This window comes from Cololabis saira, chromosome 9, assembly GCF_033807715.1.
Source record: "Cololabis saira isolate AMF1-May2022 chromosome 9, fColSai1.1, whole genome shotgun sequence".
Lineage (NCBI taxonomy): Eukaryota > Metazoa > Chordata > Actinopteri > Beloniformes > Belonidae > Cololabis > Cololabis saira.
This window is the reverse complement of record NC_084595.1, coordinates 793,258-811,595: the sequence shown is the minus strand read 5'-3', so window position 1 is coordinate 811,595 and position 18,338 is coordinate 793,258. Positions and strand designations below refer to the sequence as shown.

The window sequence follows — 18,338 nt, the reverse complement described above, 5'->3', positions numbered from 1 at the left end:
AAATTAATGGCAAAACCGAAAATCCGCTGCACACAAGTGCGTATTGAACCGTGGAGGGCGAACCGAACGGTTCGGTTTTGTACCGAGAACCGTTGCATCCCTAGTAGTGATGCCCAGGTGCATGCTGGGACTTGTAGTGAGGCCCAGGTGCATGCTGGGACTTGTAGTTTAGACCTGCAGGTGCATGCTGGGACTTGTAGTTTAGACGCAGGTGCATGCTGGGAGTTGTAGTGAGGCCCAGGTGCATGCTGGGACTTGTAGTTTAGACGCAGGTGCATGCTGGGAGTTGTAGTGAGGCCCAGGTGCATGCTGGGACTTGTAGTTTAGACCCAGGTGCATGCTGGGAGTTGTATTAAGGCCCAGGTGCATGCTGGGACTTGTAGTGAGGCCCAGGTGCATGCTGGGAGTTGTATTAAGGCCCATGTGCATGCTGGGAGTTGTAGTGAGGCCCAGGTGCATGCTGGGAGTCGTATTAAGGCCCAGGTGCATGCTGGGACTTGTAGTTCTGCTCTGATCCCCCTTCAGGTGCATGCTGGGAGCTGTAGTTTAGACCCAGGTGCATGCTGGGACTTGTAGTTCTGCTCTATCCCCCTCAGGCCCAGATTGTGCTGCTCGTCATCCTTCTCGCCGCCATCGCTAACTTCTTCATCGGGACCTTCATGGTGTCGGAGAGCAAAGAGCCCAAGGGTTTCTTCGGTTACCACGGTCCGTTCTTACCCCGCCGTTAGTTCCCTCCTCCGTTGCTAGGCAACCACTAACCCTGAACCGTTCCCGTGTCCCGCAGCATCCATCCTGGTGGAGAACTTCGGCCCCGACTTCAGGGACGACGAGACTTTCTTCTCCGTGTTCGCCATCTTCTTCCCGGCAGCCACCGGGATCCTGGCGGGGGCCAACATCTCCGGAGACCTGGAGGTTAGTCTGGTTCTGGTTCTGGTTCTGGTTCCTGGTTCCTGGTTCTGGTTCCTGGTTCAGGGGGCCAACATCTCCGGAGACCTGGAGGTGAGTTCTGGTTCTGGTTCTGGTTCTGGTTCTAGTTCCTGGTTCTGGTTCCTGGTTCTGGTTCTAGTTCCTGGTTCCCGGTAGGTTCCAGGTTCGGGACATTTAGAGGACCAACGTGGGACTGGTCTGGGTTGAGGACAAGGGTCGGGATTGAGAACGAAAACGGGGGTCAGGAACGGGGTCAAGGTCGGGAACGGGGAACGAGGTCAGCGTTTGGGAACGGGTTTGGTTATAGGGGTTTGGGAACGGGAACGGGGGAAAGGAATGGGGGTCGGGAGAGGGAACGGGGACAGGGTTGGGAACCGGGGACGGAGAACGGTAGGTTCCAGGTTCGGGATGTTTAGAGGACCAACGGAGGACTGGTCTGAGGTCGGGGTTGGGAACGGGGTCAGGAATGAGGTCGGGAACGTGGACCGGGCATCGGGAACTGGGGTCGGGAAAGGGGGATGGGTAATAGGGAACGGGGGACGGGAAAAGGAAAGGGGTTGGGAGTTGGGAACGGGGTTTTGGAATGAGGTCGGGAACGTGGAACGGTTATCGGGAACGGGGGACGGGAACCGGGACAAGTGTTTTTTTTTGTGATCAAATTTTTATTTCTTTTTTTCCTTTTTCTGAAAAAAACAACATGGTGCAAAAAAACACCAATACATAACAACAAAAAATGAATAGATAAATGTAATAACAAAAAAAAACAAAACAAATAGAAAACAAAAAAAAGGAAAAACAAAAAAAAAAGTAATGCCCATATTATTAAGTATAACAATGCAAAATTAACACATAAATTAAGAGCAAAAATAAATAAATAAATGAATGAAAATAAAATCATAACCCCAGACATTACCCACCCACCCCCTGGATCCTAGCAGCTTTAAATCACATGAATGTGTTTATAATATAACTTTTAACATGGTATACTTAGTTTTCCTTTATCACACTAAGGACATAGAAATTATGTATAATGAATAGTTCACTATATCAAAATCTAAATACGACAGAAACTAAATAATTCCTTTATTTCCAGGCTTATCAAATACCTTCATACATGCTGCTGATGTTTTTTTTTTTGTAATTAATTATTTTATTTGTGTATGTAACATTTAGTAGTTGAAAACCGATAACCATAATAGTCTTTTTCCAAACATAATATTTTGTATGACATAGATTAACAAAATAAAATACAAATCAATCATCACCCCCACCCTCCCTCCCTCCCATCGGACCAACCAAATTACGTAATGCCTAATTATTTATTTTTTTTATCACATTTGCCTTGTATCAGTATATACGCAGACAAAGTACCTATATTTAACGCAAATATACCATATATAAATACACTTCAGTACACCAAGCCAAAGAAGAACACCTTATAAGGTCAAGTACAATTTTTAAAACATGTGTTGGAGCACCTCTGCGAACTGAGACCATATATTAATATTCTATTCTCTTGCACCGTGTAGCCGGGCTGTCGAGAGTTCCATATACACGATATCTACAAAATTGAGAGCCCATTGTTGGAATGTTAAAATATGAGGAGTTTTCCATCTCATAGCCACAATTTTCTTTGCTGCTGTTAATCCCGCAAGAAAGATGCGTTCTTGTGTACGTTCCAAATGTAACTGGGATATGTCATTTAATAAAAATATGGTTGGGGATGGTGTGATATTAATAGTAAAAATTAATGAAAGTTTAGAAGCAACCATCCTCCAAAACTCAAAAACTCCTTGGCATTCCCAAATCATATGATAAAAAGTACCAATTTCATTGGAGGTACACAAAGTACAGTATGAAGTATTTAATAATTTCATCGCACATAACCGTCGAGGAGTTAGATAAGTTCTATGTATATAATTGAAATGAATTAATTGATGGTCGGGGTTCCTAGAGGTGAGTAAAATATTTGAGCAGATGTTATTCCAATTAAAATCTACATCCAAATCTGGAATATCGCTCCTCCACCGAGCGTCCACAGTTAGGGGCATATAGCCGGATTTTAAAATAAATTCATATAACAAAGAAACCAGACCTTTAGATCTACTAGCTTTGCAGATGCGCTCATGTATAGGGTGTATTGTAAGGGCAGACTGCCACGGGACCCCGTAGGCTTTCATAGATGATCTCAGTTGTAAATAGAAAAAAAAAGAAGTACCAGGTAACTTAAAAATTTCACAAAGCTTCTGAAACGAGCACAGTCCGTTTTCGTCTAACACATCCCCCAATGTATGAACACCTTTTGTCTTCCACCCAGGGAAACTGATGGGACATCCGTCTATTAGAAGACCGAGATTATTAAATATCGGGGAAAACATATTCCATTTTCCATCAATCTTACACATCTTTTCCACAGATCTCCATACCATTACAAGGTGAGCAACAATTGGCCCAAACTGCGCTTTGCATTGACTAGTAGTGATGTTAGAAAATAAAAGATCTCTCAACTCAAAGGGGTGAACCAAACTCTCTTCAAGCTCTCGCCATGACACCATAAAGGTCGGGTCAAACCATTTCAAAAGAGGGCGAAGGGTGAAAGCCCAATAATACAGTTTAAAATTAGGTAACGATAGGCCACCATCAGCCCTAGCTCGTTGTAATAATGAAAATTTGATTCGGGGGCGTTTCCCGTGCCATAAAAATTTGGAGACAGCAGAATTAAGTTTTGTCCAGAACTGTGGTGGTGCTGGTAACGGGAGCATGGAGCTAATAAAATTAACACGAGGTAGAATATTCATCTTTATAATCGAAATTCTAGCTTGTAAAGAGTTAGGCAATGACGACCATCTATCTAAATCAAGATAAATGTTATTCAATGTATCACCATAATTGTTCTTCACGATAGTCTGAATTGATGGAAATATATTAATACCTAGGTATTTAAATTGACTGACCACTGGGATTATGCGTGGCAGAGTGGCAGATCTTGCTGCATCATTAAGGGGTAGAAGAGCTGATTTTGTCCAATTTATTTTGTAACCTGAAATGTCACCAAATTGATTGAAAATATGTAAAATATGGGAGATTGACTGGGGTGCCTGATTTATGAACAAGAGAATATCATCAGCATACAATGAAATATGATGGTTAGTACCATTAATCGAGATTGGAGTGATGTTGGAAGATTGACGGACCATCTCAGCCAACGGTTCAAGTGAGAGCGCAAACAGTAGTGGGCTCAGAGGGCAGCCTTGTCGGGAAGACCTACAAACCTTAAATGGTGATGAACAACTCTTTCCCGTCAACACCATTGCTGTTGGGTTAGAGTATAAAACTTTAATATAGTTAATGAATGTGGTACCAAACCCCATCTTTTCCAACACTGACCATAGATAAGGCCATTCAAGGCGATCAAATGCCTTCATTGCATCCAGTGACAACACAGCGGCAGGTGAGCCTATGGTGGAGGCCTTGTCTATAATGTGTAGTAATCTCCTGACATTATCAGATGCCAATCTTGTCCCAATGAAACCTGTTTGGTCATAATGAACTAACTTAGTCATATGACCTTGTAAACGGCGTGCAAGTACCTTAGCAAATATTTTGAGGTCAGAATTAAGCAGTGAAAGCGGTCTGTAATTTGAACACTTAATTTCTGGGAACCGGGACAAGTGTTGAATGGGGGGAGTATTTAATATTTTCCTGTTTAGTAAAGGCGCCCCGGTAGTGATTTATCCGCTGGTTCCTGGTGGAACTCCTACCGAGGACCTGGTTCCTGGTTCCTGGTTCCTGGTGGAACTCCTACCGAGGACCTGGTTCCTGGTTCCTGGTGGAACTCCTACCGAGGACCTGGTTCCTGGTGGAACTCCTACCGAGGACCTGGTTCCTGGTGGAACTCATACCCAGGACCTGGTTCCTGGTTCCCGGTAGAACTCCCAGCATGCTCTCTGCCTGCAGGACCCCCAGTCCGCCATCCCTAAGGGAACCCTGCTGGCCATCCTGATCACCGGCATCACCTACGTGGGCGTGGCCTTCTCCACAGGTACCACTCCTCCCTGACCCCTGACCCGGTCCTGACCCCTGACCTCTAACTGACCCCTGACCTCTGACCTCTAACCATGGATGTATTATAGAACTGGATGGGACGTCAAAAATGGCCGCCCATTCATTTCAATGCATTCTTCTCAGCCAGCGCATAAGCTGAAAAAATCTCTGACTTCCTTGTTTACTTCCGCGTTATGCGGCCCATAGAGCATGTGCAGTTGAGTCACCTCCCATGATGCTCTGGGGCCTCCCATCATGCCCCGGGGCAATGACGCGAATATTAGTATAATATGTATTAATATAACATATTAATTAATGTATATTATTACATATATTATTAATGTATTAATATAATATAATTACATAATATATATTAATATAATATATGAATTAATGTATATTATTACATGTATAGTATTACATATATTATTAATGTATTAATATAATATAATTACATAATATATATTAATATAAACATCCGTGGAATGCACAGACACGGCTGTGACGTCAGCCGTGACGTCACGCCCAGAAAGAGACTTTTCTTTGACTTTTCTGGCCGTTATAAAACATTTTTGACGGATATAAAGTCCATGACTTAAAAATATAGAATACAAAGATTAGTAATAGCCGGTGATTACAGCTGGAGGTTCCTGTGAACAGTTTTAGAGGCTTCTCTTTTACTATTGCGGTCTATGGGAAAAAAGCTTTCTGGGCCCCATGGGATTTTTTGTTGCAGTACCGCGGCTGGACACTGGGAAAAATCGGCGCGCCTTCTGACTGCCAGACCCGGGGGCTGCCTCTAACTGACCCCTGACCTCTAACTGACCCCTGCCCTCTGACCTCTAACTGACCCCTGACCTCTGACCTCTAACTGACCTCTAACTGACCCCTGACCTCTAACTGACCTCTGACCTCTAACTGACCCCTGACCTCTAACTGACCCCTGCCCTCTGACCTCTAACTGACCCCTGACCTCTAACTGACCCCTGACCTCTAACTGACCTCTGACCTCTAACTGACCCCTGACCTCTAACTGACCCCTGCCCTCTGACCTCTAACTGACCCCTGACCTCTAACCTCTAACTGACCCCTGACCTCTAACTGACCCCTGACCTCTAACTGACCTCTGACCTCTAACTGACCCCTGACCTCTAACTGACCCCTGACCTCTGACCTCTTAAGCTGGGCAGACACTGTGCGATATTTTAAATCGTCTGATTCAGCCCCGTCTCAAACTGCACGACTAGATCGCTGAGTTCAAAAATTCCCAGCCCACGATTTATGGTCTCACACTGTACGAGCCGATGCTCTGATGCTCCGTCTGCTCACACTATACGATCATAATCCTCACACTATACGATCATAATCCTCACACTATACGATCATAATCCTCCGTCTGCTCACACTATACGATCATAATCCTCACACTATACGATCATAATCCTCCGTCTGCTCACACTATACGATCATAATCCTCACACTATACGATCATAATCCTCACACTATACGATCATAACCCTCACACTATACGATCATAATCCTCACACTATACGATCATAATCCTCCGTCTGCTCACACTATACGACCATAATCCTCCGTCTGCTCACACTATACGACCATAATCCTCACACTATACGATCATAATCCTCACACTATACGATCATAATCCTCCCGTCTGCTCACACTATACGATCATAATCCTCACACTATACGATCATAATCCTCCGTCTGCTCACACTATACGATCATAATCCTCCCGTCTGCTCAGACTATATGTTCATAATCCTCCGTCTGCTCACACTATACGATCATAATCCTCACACTATACGACCATAATCCTCACACTATACGATCATAATCCTCACACTATACGATCATAATCCTCACACTATACGATCATAATCCTCACACTATACGATCATAACCCTCACACTATACGATCATAATCCTCACACTATACGATCATAATCCTCCGTCTGCTCACACTATACGACCATAATCCTCCGTCTGCTCACACTATACGACCATAATCCTCACACTATACGATCATAATCCTCACACTATACGATCATAATCCTCCCGTCTGCTCACACTATACGATCATAATCCTCCCGTCTGCTCACACTATACGATCATAATCCTCCCGTCTGCTCACACTATATGTTCATAATCCTCCGTCTGCTCACACTATACGATCATAATCCTCACACTATACGACCATAATCCTCACACTATACGATCATAATCCTCACACTATACGATCATAATCCTCACACTATACGATCATAATCCTCACACTATACGATCATAATCCTCACACTATACGATCATAATCCTCACACTATACGATCACAATCCTCCCGTCTGCTCACACTATACGATCATAATCCTCACGTCTGCTCACACTATATTCATAACAATGAACGCATACCGCAAAAGTTGTGTCTCGGCGGAGGGAAGTGTTCAGAACAGCACAGAGCGCACACACTGAAGGCTGATTTATGGTTCCGCGTTACACCAACGCAGAGCTACGGCGTAGGGTACGCGGGGACCCGCACCGTACGTGGAAAATATTAAAACTTGATTTGTAATGTGAATTTGCAACACTTAAACTACAAATAATAGTTTTTTGACGTGACGATCTCTAATCGTGAGGTGTTAATCTCTTGTCGTGAGGTGTTAATCTCTCGTCGTGAGGTGTTAATCTCTCGTCGTGAGGTGTTAATCTCTCGTCGTGAGGTGTTAATCTCTCGTCGTGAGGTGTTAATCTCTCGTCGTGAGGTGTTAATCTCTCATCGTGAGGTGTTAATCTCTCGTCATGAGGTGCTAATCTCTCGTCGTGAGGTGTAAATCTCTCGTCATGAGGTGCTAATCTCTCGTCGTGAGGTGTAAATCTCTCGTCGTGAGGTGTTAATCTCTCGTCGTGAGGTGTTAATCTCTTGTCATGAGGTGCTAATCTCTCATCGTGAGGTGTTAATCTCTCGTGGTGAGGTGTTAATCTCTCGTCATGAGGTGTTAATCTCTCGTCGTTACCCAACGTTTACTGCACGAGGCACGAGCACGATTGGGTCAAAATCCGTCTCGATCCAAAAAATAGTTGCACGACTGGAAAATCGGCTCAAAACGAGCCGATAATCGTGTATGCCCGGCTTTACCCTGACCTCTGACTCCTGACCTCTAACTCTGACCTCTGACCTCTGACTCTGACCTCTGACTGACCTTTGACCTCTGACCCCTGCAGGTGCCTGCATCGTCCGAGACGCCACCGGGGACCAGAACGACACGGTGACCGACACGGTGAACTGCAGCGACGCCTCCTGCTCGCTCGGGTTCGACTTCTCCATCTGCCGGGAGGGAGGCTGCCAGTACGGGCTGATGAACGACTTCCAGGTACCGGATAGTTCCCTCACGGTTCCCTAACGGTTCCCTAAAGGTTCCTAGTTCCCAGTATGGGCTGATGAACGATTTCCAGGTACCGGATAGTTCCCTAAAGGTTCCCTAAAGGTTCCCTAACGGTTCCCTAAAGGTTCCTAGTTCCCAGTATGGGCTGATGAACGACTTCCAGGTACCGGATAGTTCCCTAACGGTTCCCTAAAGGTTCCCTAAAGGTTCCCTAATGGTTCCCTAAAGGTTCCTAGTTCCCAGTACGGGCTGATGAACGACTTCCAGGTAGTTCCCTAACGGTTCCCTAACGGTTCCTAGTTCCCAGTACGGGCTGATGAACGACTTCCAGGTACCTAAAGGTGCACACGCAAACGCACACACACGGATTTTAAAGCATTAATGCAAAATTAATGGAAAACCGAGAATCCGCGGCACACGAGAGCGACTTGAACCGAACGGTTCAGTTTTAAACCGAGAACCGTTGCACCCCAACTGCTCACCGGGAACCTTTTAGTTCATCCTCCTTCCACGCTGCTCAGAATCCCAGTGTGTGTGTGTGTGTGTGTGTGTGTGTGTGTGTGTGTGTGTGTGTGTGTGTGTGTGTGTGTGTGTGTGTGTGTGTGTGTGTGTGTGTGTGTGTGTGTGTGTGTGTGTGTGTGTGTGAACAATGGTGTCTGTTGTCTGGAGTCACAAGGTTCCACTGCTGAGATCTGAATGAGAGCATTGACAACAATCAACCTACACACACACACACACACACACACACACACACACACACACACACACACACACACACACACACACACACACACACACACACACACACACACACACACACACACACAATGACACTGATATCGTTGACACACAGTGCTGTGTCTATGATTCAGTCCGTTTCCATGACGATGGTCCATAATATATATAATATATAATATAATATATAGTATAGTTATACATAATATAAAGAATATTCGGCACAGGAACTACAGAGCAGTGGGACAGGAGTAAACAGTATAAATTAAATATAAAGGTGCGTCCGAATTCCAATCCTTCCTCCTAACGAGCAGCAAAAACAGTATGTGAGATTTTTTAGTGCGTCCGAAACATTAGTACGTACTCAATAGTATGTACTATCTATGCTCAGTAGTATGTACTATCTATACTCAGTAGTATGTACTATCCATACTCAGTAGTATGTACTATCCATACTCTATAGTATGTACTATCCATACTCAGTAGTATGTACTATCCATACTCAGTAGTATGTACTATCCATACTCAGTAGTATGTACTATCCATACTCAATAGTATGTACTATCCATACTCACTAGTATGTACTATCCATACTCAGTAGTATGTACTATCCATACTCACTAGTATGTACTATCCATACTCAATCTGCAGACATTTATTAGTGTGGATTGATGGAGTGATACGTGATACGTAGTGATATGTATATGTCATAAGTATAATATTAAGTATAATAATATTATTATATAATGTTAATATTATAATATTCGTATATAATAATATTATATAATGTCTATAATGTGGTTCTGGTTCTTGTCTCCAGGTCATGAGTCTGGTCTCTGCCTTCGGTCCTCTCATCTCTGCTGGGATTTTCTCCGCCACCTTGTCCTCGGCTCTGGCCTCGTTGGTCTCCGCCCCCAAGGTCTTCCAGGTCAGCTAGCACCGAGCAACTAGCTCCTACTAGCTCCTACTAGCACCTACTAGCATCTACTAGCACCTACTAGCACCTACTAGCTCCTACTAGCACCTACTAGCACCTACTAGCTCCTACTAGCACCTACTAGTACCTACTAGCTTCTACTAGAAAATACTAGCACCTACTAGCTCCTACTAGCACCTAGCAACTAGCTCCTACTAGCACCTACTAGTTCCTACTAGTACGTAATAGCACCTACTAGTACCTACTAGCGCCTAGCAACTAGCTCCTACTAGCACCTACTAGCTCCTACTAGTACCTACTAGCTTCTACTAGCAAATACTAGCTCCTACTAGCACCTATCAGCTCCTACTAGCTTGCCTATTAGCTCCTCTCACACTCTCACCCTCTCACCTCTCACCCTCTCACCCTCTCACCTCTCACCCTCTCACCTCTCACGCTCTCACCCTCTCACCCTCTCACCTCTCACACTCTCACCTCTCACCCTCTCACCTCTCACCCTCTCACCTCTCACACTCTCACCCTCTCACCTCTCACACTCTCACCCTCTCACCTCTCACACTCTCACCCTCTCACCCTCTCACCTCTCACCCTCTCACCCTCTCACCTCTCACCCTATCACCTCTCACCCTCTCACACTCTCACCCTCTCACCTCTCACCCTCTCACCCTCTCACCTCTCACCCTATCACCTCTCACCCTCTCACACTCTCACCCTCTCACCTCTCACCCTCTCACCCTCTCACCCTCTCACACTCTCACCCTCTCACCTCTCACACTCTCACCCTCTCACCTCTCACCCTCTCACCTCTCACCCTCTTACCCTCTCCTCTCTCACCCTCTCATCCTCTCACCTCTCACCCTCTCACCCTCTCACCTCTCACCCTCTCCTCTCTCACCCTCTCATCCTCTCACCCTCTCACCTCTCACCCTCTCACCTCTCACCCTCTCACCCTCTCCTCTCTCACCCTCTCACCCTCTCACCTCTCACCCTCTCCTCTCTCACCCTCTCACCTCTCACCCTCTCACCTCTCACCCTCTCACCTCTCACCCTCTCACCTCTCACCCTCTCACCTCTCACCTCTCACCCTCTCACCTCTCACCCTCTCACCTCTCACCCTCTCACCCTCTCACCCTCTCACCTCTCACCCTCTCACCTCTCACCCTCTCACCTCTCACCCTCTCCTCTCTCACCCTCTCACCCTCTCACCTCTCACCCTCTCACCTCTCACCCTCTCACCTCTCACCTCTCACCTCTCACCCTCTCACCCTCTCCTCTCTCACCCTCTCACCCTCTCACCTCTCACCTCTCACCCTCTCACCCTCTCACCTCTCACCCTCTCACCTCTCACCTCTCACCCTCTCACCTCTCACCCTCTCACCTCTCACCTCTCACCCTCTCACCTCTCACCCTCTCACCTCTCACCTCTCACCTCTCACCCTCTCACCCTCTCCTCTCTCACCCTCTCACCTCTCACCCTCTCACCTCTCACCCTCTCACCCTCTCACCTCTCACCCTCTCACCTCTCACCCTCTCACCCTCTCACCTCTCACCCTCTCACCTCTCACCTCTCACCTCTCACCCTCTCACCCTCTCCTCTCTCACCCTCTCACCTCTCACCCTCTCACCCCTCACCTCTCACCCTCTCACCCTCTCACCTCTCACCCTCTCACCTCTCACCTCTCACCCTCTCACCCTCTCCTCTCTCACCCTCTCACCTCTCACCTCTCACCTCTCACCCTCTCACCTCTCACCTCTCACCCTCTCACCCTCTCCTCTCTCACCCTCTCACCTCTCACCCTCTCACCTCTCACCTCTCACCCTCTCACCTCTCACCTCTCACCCTCTCACCCTCTCACCCTCTCCTCTCTCACCCTCTCACCTCTCACCTCTCACCTCTCACCCTCTCACCCTCTCACCCTCTCCTCTCTCACCCTCTCACCTCTCACCCTCTCACCTCTCACCCTCTCACCCTCTCCTCTCTCACCCTCTCACCTCTCACCTCTCACCTCTCACCCTCTCACCCTCTCCTCTCTCACCCTCTCACCTCTCACCTCTCACCTCTCACCCTCTCACCTCTCACCTCTCACCCTCTCACCCTCTCCTCTCTCACCCTCTCACCTCTCACCCTCTCACCTCTCACCTCTCACCCTCTCACCTCTCACCCTCTCACCTCTCACCTCTCACCCTCTCACCCTCTCACCCTCTCACCCTCTCACCTCTCACCCTCTCACCTCTCACCCTCTCACCCTCTCCTCTCTCACCCTCTCACCTCTCACCCTCTCACCTCTCACCTCTCACCCTCTCACCCTCTCACCCTCTCACCTCTCACCCTCTCACCTCTCACCTCTCACCCTCTCACCTCTCACCTCTCACCCTCTCACCTCTCACCCTCTCACCTCTCACCCTCTCACCTCTCACCTCTCACCCTCTCACCCTCTCACCCTCTCACCTCTCACCCTCTCACCTCTCACCTCTCACCCTCTCACCTCTCACCTCTCACCCTCTCACCTCTCACCCTCTCACCTCTCACCCTCTCACCTCTCACCCTCTCACCTCTCACCTCTCACCCTCTCACCTCTCACCCTATCACCCTCTCACCTCTCACCCTCTCACCCTCTCACCTCTCACCCTCTCACCAGGCTCTCTGTAAGGACAACATCTACCCGGGTCTTAGCGTCTTCGCTAAAGGCTACGGCAGGAACAACGAGCCGCTGCGCGGCTACGTGCTAACCTTCTTCATCGGCCTGGCCTTCATCCTCATCGGTAGGAGACTATGACACTGCGAATGCTTGAAACGATGACACTGCGAATGCTTGAAACGATTACACTGCAAATGCTTTAATCGATGACACTGCAAATGCTTTTAATGATTACACTGCGAATGCTTTAAACAATTCCACTGCAAATGCTTTAAATGATTAAACGATTAAGCTGCAAATGCTTGAAACAATTATGCTGCAAATGCTTGAAACAATGACTGCAAATGCTTTAAACAATTACGCTGCAAATGCTTGAAACGATGACATTGCAAATGCTTTAAACGATGACACTGCAAATTCTTGAAACGATTACACTGCAAATGCTTTAAACGATTAACAATAAATGCTTTAAACGATTACACTGCAAATGCTTCAAACAATGACGCTGCAAATGCTTTAAACGATGATGCTGCAAATGCTTTAAATGATTACACTGCGAATGCTTCAAACGATTACGCTGCAAATGCTTCAAACGATGACACTGCAAATGCTTTAAACGATGATACTGCATATGCTTCAAACAATGACGCTGCAAATGCTTTAAATGATGACGCTGCAAATGCTTTAAACGATGACGCTGTAAATACTTTAAATGATAACACTGCGGATGCTTTAAACGATGACACTGCAAATGCTTTAAACGATGATGCTGCAAATACTTTAAACGATTAAACAATGACACTGCAAATGCTTCAAACGATGACACTGCAAATGCTTCAAATGATTACGCTGCAAATGCTTTAAACCATGACACTGCAAATGATTTAAACAATTACGCTGCAAATGCTTTAAACATTTATGCTGCAAATGCTTGAAATGATGACACTGCAAATGCTTTAAACGATTACATTGCGAATGCTTTAAACAATGACAGTGCAAATGCTTTAAACGATTACGCTGCAAATGCTTTAAACGATTTCGCTGCAAATGCTTTAAACAATTATGCTGCAAATGCTTGAAACTATTACGCTGCAAATGTTTCAAACGATTACGCTGCAAATGCTTTAAACAATGACACTGCAAATGCTTTAAACGATGACACTGCAAATGCTTTAACAATTACACTGCAAATGCTTTAAACAATTATGCTGCAAATGCTTTAAACAATTACACTGCAAATGCTTTAAACAATTACGCTGCAAGTGCTTTAAATGATGACGCTGCAAATGCTTCAAACAATTATGCTGCAAATGCTCTAAACGATGACACTGTGAATGCTTTAAACGGTAACACTGTGAATGCTTTAAACAATTACGCTGCAAATGCTTTAAACGATGACGCTGCAAATGCTTCAAACAATTACGCTGCAAATGCTCTAAACGATGACACTGCAAATGCTTTAAATGATAACACTGCGAATGCTTTACACGATAACACTGCGAATGCTTTAAATGATGACACTGCGAATGCTAACCCTCTGTTTCTCCCTCCAGCGGAGCTGAACATCATCGCTCCGATCATCTCCAACTTCTTCCTGGCTTCGTACGCTCTGATCAACTTCTCCGTGTTCCACGCCTCGCTGGCCAACTCCCCAGGTACTAGACCAGGACCTGGACCCCAGGTAAGACCTGGTCCTGGTCCAGGATCAGGATCAGGACCAGAACCTGGTCCAAGTCCAGGTCCTGGAGCCCTGGTACCCTAGTCCCCAGGTACTCTAGTCCCCAGGTACCCTGGTCCCCTGGTACCCTGGTACTCTAGTCCTGGTACCCTAGGTACCCTAAACCAGGACCAGGACCAGGTCTAGACCTGACCCCGGTGCCCCCTCTCCCCAGGGTGGCGTCCCAGCTTCCGCTACTACAACATGTGGGTGTCTCTGGCCGGCTCCGTGTTCTGGTCCTGGTCCTGGTCCCAGGACTCTGGTCCAGGACCAGCACCAGATCCAGGACCAGGACCAGGACCAGGACCAGGTCCAGGTCCAGGTCCAGGTCTAGACCTGACCCCGGTCCCCCCTCTCCCCAGGGTGGCGTCCCAGCTTCCGCTACTACAACAAGTGGGTGTCCCTGGCCGGCTCCGTGCTCTGCTGCGTCGTCATGTTCGTCATCAACTGGTGGGCGGCACTGGTGACGCTGCTCATCGTGCTGGCGCTCTACATCTACGTCAGCTACAAGAAGCCGGGTGAGCAGGAAACAAGAGAAATAAAATTAGTGATGCACCGAAATGAAAATTTGTGGCCGAAACCGAAACCAAAAATAATAATAAACACTTGGCCGAATACCGAACATGGTTCTTCAGCAGTTTTTCATTTATTTTGCCAATTTTTTCACCATTGCATAAATCAAATAAATTAGATTTAGGCAGAGGTAGAAAACATTTATTGAACATAAAAAAAATGAAAATTTTTTTATTTCCCATCATTATGTTGTTTTGGTTCCACCTCCTGGTGAATGTTGGTAAAATTCTTACGTGGTTACTTTTTGGTTGGCCAACGATTTATGTTTGTGGTGCAACCGTTACGGGAGCGGCCAGTCTATTTCCTTATTTTACAACGCCGTTATTAATTGTTCGTTTTTTTCCCACTTATTCCACCGAACACCGAAAGTGTTTTTTTGCCATTTTCGGCCGAACAATTTCAGTTACTGAACAATCGGTGCATCACTAATAAAAATAAATAAATAAATAAATAAAGATAAAGAGGGTACTAACCCGGTTCTGGTTCCTGGTTCTCGTTCTGGTCCTGGTCCTGGTCCTGTTTCTGGTCCTGGTCCCGGTCCCCCCCACAGACGTGAACTGGGGCTCGTCCACTCAGGCTCTGATCTACAACCAGGCTCTGACTCACTGCCACAACCTGACGGGGGTGGAGGACCACGTCAAGAACTTCAGGTTGGTGCTGCGAATGCTTTACATGATGACACTGCGAATGCTTTAAAATTTAAAGCATTCGCAGTGTAATCGTTTAAAGTTTAAATGATTAAACGCTTACACTGCAAATACTTTACACGATTAGCTGCGAATGCTTTGAACATTTCACTGCGAATGACGATTACATTGTGATTGCTTTAAATGATTACGCTGCAAATGCTTTAAATGATGAAACTATTACGCTGCAAATCCTTTAAAAGATTACACTACAAATGCTTTAAACATGACACTGCGAATGACGATTAAACTGTGAATGATTTACACGATTAAACGATTAGGCTGAAAATGCTTTAAACGATTACGTTGCGAATACTTTAAAATAATGACACTGCGATTACAATGCAAATGCTTTAAATGCTTTAAATGATTACGCTGCAAATGCTTTAAACGATTACGTTGCGAATGCTTTAAACGATTAGCTGCAAATACTTTAAACGATTAAACGATTACACTGCAAATGCTTTAAATTATTATTTTGCAAATGCTTTAAACAATTACACTGCGAATATTTTAAACGATTATGCTGCGAATGCTTTAAACAATTACACTGCAAATGCTTTAAACGATTAAATGATTACACTGCGAATGCTTTAAATTATTATTTTGCAAATGCTTTAAACAATTACACTGCAAATATTTTAAACGATTACACTGCAAATGCTTTGAACGATTACGCTGCAAATGCTTTAAACGATTAGCATTGAATGCTTTAAAACAATTACACTGCGAAGCTTCACGCGATTAGGCTGCGAATGCTTTAAAGTTACACTGAGAATGCTTTAAACGATTACACTGCAAATGCTTCCAACGATTATGCTGAAAATGTTTCAAACAATTAAACGATTATGCTGCGAATGCTTTCAATGATTACACTTCGAATGCTGGAAGTGTATTTTTGTATATCTATTCATAACATGCTGTCATTTGCGAACGTTAAAAACACCTCCGTAAACAAAAACACATTATTAAAAAGTAATCTGATGTTTTCCCCCTTCCTGTAACGACTCCTGTGGGATCTGTTCTTGTTCTGGTTCCATCTGTTCTCTGGATCTGGTTCTGGTTCCATCTGTTCTCTGGATCTGGTTCTGGTTCCCATCTCTTCTGGATCTGGTTCTGGTTCCATCTGTTCTCTGGATCTGGTTCTGGTTCCCAGACCCCAGTGCCTGGTTCTGGTCGGGTTCCCAAACTCCCGTCCTGCTCTGGTCCAGCTCGTCAACTCCTTCACCAAGAACGTGAGCCTGATGGTCTGCGCTCACGTCCGGACGGTGAGTTCCCTACGGGGGGTACCAGGGGTGCTGGGCCTGGGGTGGGAACTAGGGGTGGGAACTAGGGGTGGGAACTAGGGGTGGGAACCATTTTTCCTCTAACTTGCCCCCCCCCTGCGCTGCAGGGGTCCCGGCGGCCGAGCCACAAGGAGGCGCTGCAGGACCAGAACCGCTGCCAGCGCTGGCTCAGCAAGAAACGCGTCAAGGCTTTTTACGTCCCGGTGTTCGCCGAGAACCTGCGGAAGGGAGCGCAGCTGCTGCTGCAGGTTAGTTCCCAAACATCAGAGCTGCTGCTGCAGGTAGGGCCCGTTTAGTTCCCAGACATCACCTTACTGGAGCCCAGCTGCTGCTGCAGGTTAGTTCCCAAACACCAGAGCTGCTGCTGCAGGTAGGGCCCGTTTAGTTCCCAAACACCCCCAGCTGCTGCTGCAGGTTAGTTCCCAAACACCAGAGCTGCTGCTGCAGGTAGGGCCCGTTTAGTTCCCAAACACCAGAGCTGCTGCTGCAGGTAGGGCCCGTTTAGTTCCCAGACATCACATTACTGTTTACTGAAGCTACTTGAAGTACAATTTCATCAATAAAGTTGAAATACATTTCGACTTTTTTCACAAAATTGTACTTCAACATTATTTTCAACATTTTGACTTTTTTCTCAAAGTGCATATTGAAAAATAAATCTTCCTCCTCTAAAATCTTATTTTTGTTTTTCTCTTGCCTGGCCCTGATACTTTTCCGTAGCCTTTACTTTTTAACAACTTGTACTTTTTATTATTTTACCTCTTTTCTTATCATTTTATTTGTTATTTACTGTTTAATTGTGTTTTTCTGCTTTTAATGTTGATGTAAAGCACTTTGAATGACCTTGTGTTGGATTGTGCTGTACAGATAAACTTGCCTAGCCTAGCCTAGCCTAGCCTAGCCTGTACGTAGCTGGGATGTTGCTATAGTGACCAGCGCTAACGTCCCCCCTCCGTCTCCAGGCCGTGGGTCTCGGCCGGCCTAGCCTAGCGTGTACGTAGCTAGGCTGTTGCTATAGCGACCAGCCTGTACGTAGCTAGGCTGTTGCCATAGCGACCAGCGCTAACGTCCCCCCTCCGTCTCCAGGCCGTGGGTCTGGGCCGGCTCAAGCCCAACACGCTGGTCATGGGATTCAAGAACAACTGGAGCGACGGAGACATGAAGGACGTGGAGAACTACGTCAACACCATCCAGTAAGGACTAGTTAGTGCTAGTTAACCTCTAGTTAGTGTTAGTTAACCTCTAGTTAGTGCTAGTTAACCTCTAGTTAGTGTTAGTTAACCTCTAGTTAGTGTTGGTTAACCTCTAGTTATTGCTAGTTAACCTCTAGTTAGTGCTAGTAAACCTCTAGTTAGTGTTAGTTAACCTCTAGTTAGTGCTAGTTAACCTCTA

At 46.1% G+C, this 18,338-nt stretch overlaps 1 protein-coding gene across 3 annotated transcripts in view; it reads left to right on the top strand.

Annotated features, from left to right (window-relative positions):
* slc12a2l (solute carrier family 12 member 2-like) overlaps positions 1-18,338 on the top strand; it is a 34,639-nt gene that overhangs the window by 8,344 nt on the left and 7,957 nt on the right. For all 3 annotated transcript variants that reach the window (XR_009783160.1, XM_061730312.1, XM_061730313.1), the window contains exons 7-18: positions 597-705; positions 785-912; positions 4,885-4,969; positions 8,213-8,361; positions 9,929-10,036; positions 12,685-12,808; positions 14,238-14,339; positions 14,764-14,919; positions 15,525-15,624; positions 16,817-16,928; positions 17,054-17,194; positions 18,033-18,139. Coding sequence is in view for 2 of the 3 variants with exons in the window: in XM_061730312.1 (XP_061586296.1) it covers positions 597-705; positions 785-912; positions 4,885-4,969; positions 8,213-8,361; positions 9,929-10,036; positions 12,685-12,808; positions 14,238-14,339; positions 14,764-14,919; positions 15,525-15,624; positions 16,817-16,928; positions 17,054-17,194; positions 18,033-18,139 (1,421 nt within the window). In the remaining variant the exon portion in view is untranslated. The remainder of the gene's footprint in view (positions 1-596; positions 706-784; positions 913-4,884; positions 4,970-8,212; positions 8,362-9,928; positions 10,037-12,684; positions 12,809-14,237; positions 14,340-14,763; positions 14,920-15,524; positions 15,625-16,816; positions 16,929-17,053; positions 17,195-18,032; positions 18,140-18,338) is intronic.